Source organism: Chiloscyllium punctatum, chromosome 20 (assembly GCF_047496795.1).
Source record: "Chiloscyllium punctatum isolate Juve2018m chromosome 20, sChiPun1.3, whole genome shotgun sequence".
In the NCBI taxonomy this organism is placed as follows: domain Eukaryota; kingdom Metazoa; phylum Chordata; class Chondrichthyes; order Orectolobiformes; family Hemiscylliidae; genus Chiloscyllium; species Chiloscyllium punctatum.
The window spans coordinates 63,406,075-63,418,260 of NC_092758.1; the positions used below are offsets into that span (position 1 = coordinate 63,406,075).

General features: G+C 41.5%; 1 protein-coding gene and 1 long non-coding RNA gene across 5 annotated transcripts in view; one reads left to right on the top strand and one right to left on the bottom strand.

The window, feature by feature from the left end:
- LOC140492172 (uncharacterized) overlaps window positions 1-2,665 on the bottom strand; it is a 79,997-nt gene extending 77,332 nt beyond the window's left edge. Inside the window, exons 1-2 of the long non-coding RNA XR_011963511.1 lie at window positions 1,976-2,665; window positions 1,664-1,720 (exon numbers count right to left, since the gene is read on the bottom strand). This is a non-coding gene — a long non-coding RNA (uncharacterized lncRNA). The remainder of the gene's footprint in view (window positions 1-1,663; window positions 1,721-1,975) is intronic.
- slu7 (SLU7 homolog, splicing factor) overlaps window positions 2,650-12,186 on the top strand; it is a 59,400-nt gene continuing 49,863 nt past the window's right edge. The window contains exons 1-4 of one of the 4 annotated variants that reach the window (XM_072591022.1): window positions 2,650-2,739; window positions 2,832-2,960; window positions 9,512-9,716; window positions 11,584-11,737. In XM_072591022.1, coding sequence (XP_072447123.1) covers window positions 9,544-9,716; window positions 11,584-11,737 — 327 coding nt within the window. In that variant the 5' untranslated portion in view covers window positions 2,650-2,739; window positions 2,832-2,960; window positions 9,512-9,543. Of the gene's footprint in view, window positions 2,961-7,329; window positions 7,454-9,511; window positions 9,717-11,583; window positions 11,738-12,186 lie in introns of those variants that run through there. The other 3 variants (XM_072591023.1, XM_072591021.1, XM_072591025.1) reach the window with 3 other exon arrangements.

The window sequence follows — 12,186 nt, forward strand, 5'->3', positions numbered from 1 at the left end:
TGCTTTGTCAACACTGCCTGTCCCTCCATCTATCTTTGTTGCAAACTTAGCAACAATACCCTCAACTCCTTTGTCTAGATCATTAATGTATGATGTGAATAGTTGTGATCCCAACACTAATCCCTGCGCAACTCCACTAGTTGGCTGCCATTTTGAAAAACATCCCTTTATCTCCACTTTCTGTCTTTTGGCAATCAGCCAACCCTCTATCCATGCCAGTATCTTGCTGTTAACATCATGGGCTCTCATGTAATTTAGCAGCTTCCTGTACGGCACCTCACACCTTGTCAAAGGCATTCTGAAAATCCAAATAGGGTGGCATGGTGGCTCAGTGGTTAACACTGCTGCCTCACAGTGCCAGGGTCCTGGCTTTGATTCCTGCCTTGGGCAACTATCTGTGTGGAATTTGCACATTCTCCCCATGTCTGTGTGGGTTTCCTCCGGGTGCTCCAATTTCCTCCCATTCCAAAAAGATGTGCAGGTCAGGTGAATTGGCCATGTTAAATTGCCCATAGTGTTAGGTATATTAGTCAGGGTAAATGTAGGAAAATGAATCTGGGTGGGTTACTCCTCGGAGGGTCGGTGTGGACTTGTTGAGATGAAGGGCCTGTTTCCACACTGTAGGGAATCTAATCTAATCATAATATCCCAGCTCTCCTTTGACTAACTTGCTTTTTATGTCCTTGAAGAATTCTAGCAGATTTGTCCCCTTGCCAAAGCCATGCTGATTCTGTCCTATTTTACCACACACTTCTAAGTATTCAGCCATCTCACCCTCAACAATGGATTCTAAAATCTTACCAACAACTAGGATCAGGCTAACTGGCCTACAATTTCCTGTCTTCTGCCTCCCTCCCTTCTTAAATAGTGGTATTACATTAGTTGTGTTCCAGTCCTCTGGGACACTTCAAACATTTCTAAGAAATCACACCTATGCCTCGACAATCTCCTCAGCTGTCACCTTCAGGACCCTGGGTTGCAGACCATCTGGTTGGAATGATTTATGCACTTTCAGACCTGGCCCTAATGATAGCCACTACACTCACTCCTGCCTCAAACTGTAACGTGATTTCTAGGTACAGAGTATTTATTAGTTTGTGGCAATCATGATTGTATTTTCATTTCATTGCTGGTAATTAGAAACATATACAGGTGTAGGCGATTTGGCCTCTTGAGCCTGTACCATCAAACACTGTGATCATGGCTGTTCCTTTATCTCAATTCTATATTCTCACCTAATCTACATATCACTTGATGTCTAAAAACTTATCCACGTCTTTCTTGAATACTCTAATTGACCTAGCCTTCATGGCCATCTATGCTCATGAGTTCCACAAGTTGACCACACTCTGAGTGAAGAAATGTTTTTTCACCTCAGTGCTAAATGACCTACTCCATATCTTGAGACTGACAGCCAGGTTCTAGAAATTTGGAAATCATTGTCTATTTCTACAAATAATTAATTCAATTTATTTTATTATATGGGGCAACTTTTTCACGCAGAGGGAGGTATGTGTATGGAATGAGCTGCTAGAGGAAGTGGTGGAGGCTAGCACAATTGCAACATTTAAAAGGCATCTGGATGGGTATATGAATAGGAAGGGTTTGGAGGGATAAGGGTTGGGTGCTGACCAGTGGGACTAGATTGGGTTGGGATACCTACTTGGCATGGACAAGCTGGACCGAAGGGTCTGTTTCCGTGCTGTACATCTCCATGACTCTATATTGAGGATTGTATATTTTTAGAATGGGCACATTTTATAACATTTTAATTCTAATCAATGTATTTTGAACATCTTATTATACAGTATTTTGAAAGCTATTTAATCATTTTATACTAAATTAGCAGCATTGAAATATAAATCTTTAGTACAATTATATGTGACACAAATTTAATTTTTAGCAGTTTTTAAATACCACTTGAATCATTTTACTCTAATTATTTCACTTGCATGGTGACAACACTGAAACCCACCTTTCACCATTAATAATAAAGTCAGTCTCTGTTAAAGTGTATACTTCCTGTACGTCACATTTGCTCAGGCATCATGGTTAAATATATTCTGAGCATAAACAACACAACTGGATATTTGATTTTTTTTTAAACATGTTATCCTTACATCAATTATGTTACTGGCAGTGCAGTGTCAAAATATTTCTGAGTAGGTCTTTTTAAACAATACACTATCTGATTTATCCACCTTCAGACCTTTCAGCTTCCCCAGCTACTTTCCCGAGCGATAGCCACGACACTCACTTCTGAGGTACAGAGTTTTCATTAGTTATTGGAAATCGTGATTGTATTTTTATTTCATTGCTGGTGACCACATACAGAAACTAGCAGTAGCTATCTTCTTGATGAAAATTCACTACCATGTGGATTTACAGTAATATTGTTCCATCTTGGATATTTTGTATAATGTAAATGACAGTGTAAACCCAAAATATGCGCTTAATCCAAATGAACAAACAATACTTTCCAGCTATAATAAAACAAAGATGTAGATGCTGGCGATCTGAAACAAAAAAAAATCAGAAAGTTCTGGAGAGAAAAACAGAATTAACGTTTCGACTCTACTGAAATTGATTTTTGTTGGTGATTAATTCGCAGCTTCCCGGAAACTGGTTGTACCCAGCCTCGTTGTGAAATAAAGATGGCGGATGTGGGCACGTCCTATCTCTCTGACAGAGCTCCGCGGGACTGCCGGAAGTGAAGCCTGAGGCCTTGTTTACTACGAGGTTGGGTATTTCGGCTGAATGGAGTTTACTGAATATCAGCTTTAGCAGTAACACGACGAGTTTCTAACGGTACAGGTTTCTTGACCCGACAGCTCAGACTTGGTAACCGCGGGAGGCTCCGGGCTGACAAAACTCGCCTCCTGGCGAACGGGGTAAGAGACGGCGAAGGCCTCGGCGCCACCATCTTCTGAGGGACACGGGTGGCCGTCGATGCGCGGGGGGTGAGTATGTGAGTGAGAGAGAAAGAGAGCGGATGGATGTGGGGGTGGTGGGGGCGGGTTGTGTTGGAGTACAGTTCTGGTGCTGCTGTTGATATCCTATAGCGCCTCATGGATGCCCAGTCTTGAGTTGTTGATCTGTTCGTAGACTATTCCATACAACAGGATGAAAGGTACAATGGGTCAGCAACATACGTTATTATGTTATACTGCATGTTGTTTCTTACTCAGATCGCTGACTTTTTGATGAGCAAAATGAAAAGTTTTCCAGCTCCCACATTGTAATGTCTTTATGTTGAGTACAACTTATAACTTGTCATACTTTTGTGGACCCCCTGAATTAAAGAATCAATGCTTGTAGACTCTGTGCCAAATGATCAAAACACGCTGGATATGAAGTAACAAAAATAATCAGAACTGATGGTGTGACAGCAAGTCAGAATAGAGGGATCAAGTCAAGTCGCAATAGTCTTACCAGACTGGTGCTGCTCGCTCATTAGAGAAATGACTGGTGGTAATCTAACCTAAGGGCCACCACATCTCAGCAGGCAAGGGAAGAGGTTGAGAAGGAGAGTTGTTCATGGTAACTCAGCAGAAGCAGGAACTGAACCCACCCTATTGCCATCAAATTGTTGGCTTTGCAACTGTCCAGCAAACTGAGCTAAACTGATGCCCATAGATAGAGTGGAGCTGTAAGGGTATATTCAAGCCATATTACAGCAGATTCGAGAGTGCTGTGCTGGAAAAGCACAGCAGGTCAGGTAGCATCCGAGAAGCAGGAGAATTGATGGTTCAGGCATATTCCTTTCATCAGGAATGAGGCTTGTGGGTCGGGGCTGAGAGATAAATGGGAGGGAGGAGCAGAGTTGGGGGGAGGTAGCTGGGAAAGCGATAGGTGGATGAAGGTGAGGGAGAAGGTGATAGGTCAGAGGGGGCAGTGATGGACAGGTCTGGAGGGCAGTGCCGGGTTGGAGGCTTGGGACTGGGATAATGTGGGGGAGATGAAATGAGGAAGCTGTTAAAATCCACAATTTTCCTGTGTGGTTTCAGGATTCAAAAGCGGAATATGAGGCATGCCGCCTCCAGGCGTCAGGTGGTAACTGGTTTGGTGGTGGAGGAGGCCCTGCATGGGAGGGGGAGTTGAAGTGTTCAGCTTCAGGGTGGTGGGATTGGTGAGTGCGGGTGTCCCAGAGAATTTCTCTGAAACAATCCGCAAGAAGGTGCCCCGTCTCCCCGACGTAGAGGAGACCACACCTACACCCATCCTACCTCCTGTAAAATGCCATCCCTTATTACCAAATCCTCTGCCTCCACCGCATCTGTTTCCAGGATGACCAATTCCACCTCAGAAAGTCCCAGATGGCCACCTCCTTCCACGATCACATCTTCCCTTTCCACATGGTCGACCATGCCCTCCAGCACATCTCGTCCACTTCACGCACCACTGCTCTTGAACTCCATCCCTCCCATCGCAACAAGGACAGAACCCCCCCCCCCCCCCGGTCTTCACCTATCCCACCAACCTCCACATACAATGCATCATCCTCCGCCATTTCTGCCACCTTCAAATGGACCCCACCACCAGAGATCTATTTCTCTCCCCACCCTTATCAGCATTCCGAAAAGACCATTCCCTCCATGACTCCCTCATCAGGTCCACACGCCCCACCGGCCCATACCCCACTCAGAGTCATAGAGATGTACAGCATGGAAACAGACCCTTCAGTCCAACCCGTCCATGCCGACCAGATATCCCAACCCAATTTAGTTCCACATGCCAGCACCCGGCCCATATCCCTCCAAACCCTTCCTATTCATATACCCATCCAAGTGCCTCTTAAATGTTGCAATGAGCCTCCACCACTTCCTGTGGCAGCTCATTCCATACAAGTACCACTCTGTGTGAAAAAGTTGCTCCATAGGTCCCTTTTATATCTTTCCCCTTGCCCTAAATCTATACCCTCTAGTTCTGGACTTCCTGACCCCGGGGAAAAAACTTTGCCTATTTACCCTATCCATGCCCCTCATAATTTTGTAAACCTCTATAAGGTCACCCCTCAGCCTCTGGATCTTTCCCTGCCACTGCAGGAAGTGCAAAACCTGCACCCACACCACTCCCCTCACCTCCATCCAAGCCCAAGGGATCCTTGCACATCCATCAGAAATTCACCTATACCTCTACCAATGTCATCTACTGCATCCGTTGCACCCTGTGTGGTGTCCTGTACGTCAGGGAGATAGGACGCCTTCTTGCAGATTGTTTCAGAGAACATCTCTGGGACACCCGCACACAAACCCCAGCGCCCCATGGCTGATCACTTCAACTCCCCTTCCAATTCCGTCAACGACATGCAGGTCCTAGGCCACCTCCACCGCCAAACTGTTATCACCCGACACCTGGAGGAGGAACACCTCATCATCCGCCTTGGGACCCTGCAACTACACGGGATAAATGTGGATTTCAACAACTTCATTTCACCCCCACCCCCCCAAACATTATCCCAGTCCCAAGCCTCCAACTCACCACCATCCTCCGGACCCGTCCATCACTGTCCCCACTGACCTATCACCTTCTCCATCACCTTCATCCACCTATTGCTTTCACAGCTACCACCCCCTCCCCCTCCTATTTATCCCTCAGCCCCGACCCACAAGCCTCATTCCTAATGAAGGGCTTATGCCCGAAACGTTTATTCTCCTGCTCCTCGGATGCTGCCTGACCTGCTGTGCTTTTCCAGCACCACACTCTGGACTCTGATCGCCAGCATCTGTAGTCCTCGCTTTCTCTAGGTTATGCAGCAGAGGCCTAAATCACAGGGCATGGGGAAAGAGTGAAGTATAGAGGTAAAGATTTTGAGGTGGTGAGTGAAAACATACAGACTGGTCAGAAGAAGACTAGAAAGCTACTGCTGAAGTGGCAACATGGTGTTAAAATAATTCCTTTCTTTTATTTTGGTGTGAAGAGCATGAAATCTACACAGAATTTATGTTTGCGTGCATGATGTTTGTGTATTTCAATTTGTATGTCTATAAATTGGTCTTCAGTGCATAAGGACCCTGAGATCCTGGTGACATGCTGAAGAAAGTTAAAATTTTATAGTCCACATTTTACTACTGTTAACCAGTCTGTACCTGTACAGCAATACCCTTCGTTAATGACTTGCAGACATTTGCCATAGTGAGCTGAAAGGGTATGCTTACTAAAGTAAATTTGTTCCTTCTAGTTGCTATACAACTGCATATAATAGAGAGAGGTTACTCGTCTATTAAGTTAGAGGTCCTGCGTTTGTGATTATCAGGTTCCACTGACAATTATCAACTTTTTTTGCACTTGCTACCTGTTCGTCTCACCACTGCTTTCTGTGAAATCAGGAAACTGCACATGCACTTCAGAAGTCAGGACTTGTTTCATGCCTCTACTGGACTGAAATTGTTTCTCTGTGCACACAATGCCAAACCCAGCTCCCCTACCATCGCTTACCTATCCCAAATCCCATTTTTAGGAGAAAGTGAGGACTGCAGATGCTGGAGATCAGAGTCAAAAAGTGTGGTGCTGGAAAAGCACAACCGGTCAGGCAGCATCCGGGGAGCAGAAGAGTCAATGTTTCGAGCATAAGCTCCTCATCAGGAATCCCACTTTACCCCATTCGACTTGTTTTCATCACTTTCTCTCTCTTTCACCTTACTTATTTTCATTTCATAGAATCCCGACTGCATGGAGACAGGTCATTTGGTCCAACACGTCCACACTGACCCTCCAAAGAGTAACCCACTCGGACTTGTTCCTCTACTCTTACTTTATATTTCCCCTGACTAATGCCCCTAACTAGCGTATCCCTGAAGCACTATGGGTAATTTACCTAACCTGCGCATCTTTGGACTGTGGGAGGAAACCAGAGCATCCAAACGAAACCCACGCAGACACAGAGAATGTGCAAACTCGACACAGTCGTCTGAGGTTGGAATTGAACACAGGTCCCTGGCACTGTGAGACAGCAGTACCAACTATTGAGCTACTGTACTCTGGTATTTCAGTTCCCTTGATCTGAAGTTGCATTTGGTGGAAGATTAATTTTTCATGTCGTCTCTGTCTAATTTCCCTTATATGCTCTTCCAGTTTGTTTCTCTGTCCAGCTTGCCCAATTACTGTAAGACATAACTCTTCCCCTCTTGAGCCTATTTAGTGCTTTGGGTTATCTTTGTGTTAATGATAATAAATGCAAGTTATTTATATTCCTGGACCATTTCGCAACTTGTGAAAGGAAAAGCAAAATACTTTGTTATTTGGATTCTGGATAGGCTAATTCATTGAGTTGAAGTGAATATCAGTGAAGCATGAGCAGAAGAGCAGTACTGAATCTCGTGGAAATTTCAGTTCTTTTTATTACCTACATTTGGGCCCGGAATCTTGTTAAGGATACAGTGTACCTCATTGGGACTGCAAGCACTGAGCAATGAATTCCTGCCTTGCATAAAGATGGACCAGATAACCTAGGGTAAATCTTGGATAAAACTTGCCTTATATTGAAATTTATTTTAATCAAACTGTACTGAAAGTTTAAAATAGGCTGTTAGTTTTATTTAGTTTGTTTGATTGGTCTGTTGTGTGCATGGGTGTGTCCTACCTATGAATATCTAGAAATATGGTTAAATAATAGGTTTTTCTCCATGATCTTATCCTGGTTGCATGAGTGGTTTTGTTATCTCTGGAGTATTATTTGCCTTTGTATTGGGTCTGAACTGGCTGTTAAAACTGTATCTTGGAAATAAGTGGCTAATTAGAAATGAGAAAAGTGCATTGTTTTTGATAGGCGATGAAAGAAGCCCAATAAATTAACTCTGTTAGTATTAACATACATTGTTAACAGATGGTGCAAGACAATACTGTGCAGCTGGGAATCCTTGCAGCATTGGCAGGGAGTGAATAAGGTAGGGTGAAAGGTGAATCTGTTAATAATGTGAGGGAAAAGTAGACAGTACTATAAGGTAAGGAAGGGATAAGGAAAATTTAAAGGCCTGGATAAACCTTTTCAGATATTTATCCATGGATTGTAGGTTAATTTATAGCTAAGATATTTTGTATTTGTGAATATTTCCCAGGCAGTCATATCTTAAGAAGGCTTAGACAAAGTCAAACCTTCAATCTTCGCAGGTTATTCAGTGTCATTTGTTCCTTCAATAACTGTCTTAAACGTGCATCAAAGCTTGCTGTAGATAATTAAAATATTGGAGTAGCAAGGAATGCATATGTAGGAGGTAAAAACATCAAGCAGTACTTTGCTATCGATATATTGATTGCAATGGATATGGTTATCTGGTGTATAGCTTGTTTGAGTGAGGAAGACTAGCTCAATGAGGGAATTATGATGATCGAATGGTAAAAATGTTTCTTTGCCATGTTATACATTCATCGATATGATTTATAGTTTATCTCAAAGCTATGGCTCTGTTTGCTTCAAAGTTTATGTATTAAGTAATTTAATTTTGCCACAGTGATTTTGTATGTAGCAGTAAACTTCAAGCCAAAAAGCTCAGTTACTTTTTTTATCCTTGTGGGATATGGGCATCGCTAGCCAGCATTTATTGCCCATGCCTAGTAGCCACTGAAAAGGTGGTGGTGAACTGGCTTCTTCAACTATTGCAGTCCATACCTAATAGGTTAGAGCTACAGTGCCATTAAGGGGAAAATTCCAGGATTTAGACAGTGAAGGAATGATGATTTCCAAATCAGGATGGTGAGTGGCATGGAGGGGAATGTGCAGAGCGTGGTGCTTCCATGTATGTGCTGTCATTGTCCATCTAAATGGAAGTAGTTGTGGGTTTGGAAAGTGTTGTCCAAGAATCTTTGAAGGATTTCTGCAATACACGTTGCAGAGAGACCACTGAAGTTATCAAATCCAGTTTAGCCACATATAAACCAAGCTTTGAAATGAGCAGCAAGCCATCGGGTAGCAGAAGTACGTAACCAGCCCCAGTTAAAGCTCACCTAAGAATCAACCATCTAGAAAATCAATTATAAGAACCTATTGAAAATTCTTCAGTTCACTTCAACTTTAAAGCACTAACTCCATTCAAGAAAACCAAGTCTGTTGCTGTGGGATACTAGAGATTGTAAACCAGAAATTGAAATAATTGTAATCTGTGTCTAATCTTATTCTGCATGAATAATATGAGACATTACATTTTTTTAATTTGCAGCAGGTGTGAAAGAATAGGTAACCTTTACTTTAAACTCTTTAAAAATTAGCTACTGTATTATTTTAGTTTGGGTAAATCTTTTAAAGGGTAGGATAAGCACATCTCTTTCCATACAAAGCATACAAATGGATAGTAAAAAACACATACATTTGATCTCTGACAGCTGGCAATGATAATTTGTAGGTTGGCAATCAGTGGTGCCTATTCCTTTGCATAAAAATGAAAACAAAAGATGAGAATGTTATGGGTACTTATAATTTTGATTGGGATATTTACTTTTAGTGAAAGACGTTTCTTGAAACTCCAAATGTGAGTTACTTTAGCTATAATCAATGTTTTTCTTTTGATGTTCACAGATTAAGATTTTAAAACTCACAATCAAGACACAATGGAATCTAGAACTGTGCAGAGCAAGAACCCAGCGAATTCTGAAGAGTCTTCAGGTATGGTGGGCTTAGATGAACCAAAAAAGATGACAAGGGAAGACTGGAGGAAGAAGAAAGAATTAGAAGAGCAGAGAAAGCTTGGAAATGCACCAGCTGAAGTGGATGAAGAAGGAAAGTAGGTACCATTTTGATTGCAATATTTTTGTTCTTAGCTGATTCACTCCCTGAGGGAAGTGAACACAATTGGATATGGAAATTGATCAACAACTGTTAGATGTTAGTTTGATGGCTGCTGACTGCTGTATCTGTTTAACTGTCAATCTTAGCTGAATAAATTCAGATCAGGCAGGAAAACCTGCGTTGGTCAGTGCGTTGCCACGGGAATACAGCTGGAATTGGCCGAATTTCCATAACCCTTCTATGTACTGTGGCTACAAGAGCAGATGGAGGCTAGGAAATTTTCAATGTGTAACTTGCCTTCCAAGTCCCCAAGCGTGCCTATCATCTACAAGGCACAAGTCAGGATAGCAATGGAATATTCCATTCTGATGGGTACAGCTCCAATACAATTAACTGTTGACTGTTCTATTGATTAACTTGAAACATTTTACGTGACAAAAGTAGGCACATTGCGCATGTTCTTAGTTTTCTGTGCTCCATTACACAGAACATACAAATTAGGATTAGGGGTTGTAACTTTGAGCTTGCCTACCATTCAATAAGGTTATGACTGATCCAATTCTCCATGCTCATATCTACCTTGCCTGCCAGACAGTAAAAGTTTCTCCCTTTTTTTAAATTTCTTTCTACTGAAAGAAACTCTATAGGTCATACAAAAAGCTTCCTTTGAGTATTCCAAACACGCTACATTATCTAATGAAGAATTAATAAACCCTGTCTTCTTTTTTGGGTTTTGAACTTGTTCGTTTTTTAACAAATTATAAAATCCAAAATCTCAAAACAGATTTAAGCACACTGTACATATCTCTTTTACATGCATTTTGAAGCTTGGCACCATCCAGGACAAAGTATACCACTTGTTTGGCACCACACCCACCATCATTCACTCCCTCCAACATCGACTGCATACTCTCTACAAGATATAGAGCAGCCATTCTCTAAGGTTCTTTACACAGCACCTTCCAAGCCCATGACACTATCTAGCAGGGCAAGAGCTGCAGACACGTGGCGACATCACCACCTGCAAATTCCTATTCATGTTGCACACTTTTCACTTGGAAGTATATCACCTTTTCTTCAATATTGCTGATATAGCAAATAGACCTCAGCATTTTAGAAACAAATTACCATCACCCTTTCAAGAGCAACTAGGGATGGGAAATAAATGCTGGCCCAGCCAGAGACACCTACATCTGATGAATGAATTAAACAAAATTGTTCCTGCTATATCTCCAGGCAATCCATAGTCCAACCAATTTTCATCTTCTCAAGCTATATAAATTGGTGTTCCTTTTCTAAATTTGGTTTCTTGCAGTACAAGACAAAAAGATTTGACTTCATGTCTTTCTTTAGTTTTCTTTTAATGCTAAAGTAGGATTTAGGAAAATTCAGTTACAAAGTAATGATGGGTGAAAGCAGTTTGCCCAATTTTTAGGATTGCAAAATATAAAGTGTAAAATCATGGTCTGATTTATTTCTTATAAAAGAAATCCAGTTGTGTCACCTATTGACGTATTGCAGAGATGCCAAGAGGAGAACTACTTCTGGTATTTGTCCTGAGTTTTCATTGAAGGGCTACACCATGTGCTGAATTCATTATGGAACTAGTTATTTTGTTAAACCGCTTTCAAAGCAAAGACAAATTATTCAAAAGAATGCATTAATAACACAATGAACATTTTCAGGTACATAATAGTTTAATCAGGATAATAAATGGTGAAGTGCTCATCATGACAATTGATAACTCCCAAAATGGTTCAAAGTTTTAACTGAAATGCCATGTTGATTGGCAAAATTTCAAGATTTAAAAATCTAAACTATCAAAATTTAAACTAATCTTTTGTTTCATTTGCCTCTTGTAGAGATATCAACCCGCACATTCCTCAGTATATATCATCTGTGCCTTGGTACATTGATCCTTCCAAGAGACCTACTCTCAAGCACCAAAGGCCACAACTTGAAAAGCAGAGGAAGTTCAATTCAATTGGAGACTGGTACAAGAAAGGTGTAAAGGAGGTATGTAGAGTGTGCTTAAATTTGTTTTCACGGAGATTTTTAATTTCATAATTGCTAAAAAAATTGAATAAAGTTCAAAACCCACAAAAGTATAGATGGTTTACTAATTTTTCATTACATGAGCGGGAATAGTGTTTTTGGAATACTCAAAATAAGTTATTTGTATGACCTGACTGTGGAGTTCCCTTCAACAAAAACAAATCAAAAGGAGAAATTTTTATTGTCTCGCAGGGAAGGTAGGCAGACAGAAGCTTGGAGTGGTTGGGTCAGTCATCTTATTGAATGGTAGGCAAGCTCAAAAGGCCAAGTTACCAACTCCTAATCCTAATTTGTATGTTCTGTGAAACGGAACAGTGGAAACTTAAAAACCTAAAGACCTGAATTCTGTTTAATCATGTTATAGTTGTGTATTCAAATAGGAAAATGGACCATAGAATGGTGATGATGTG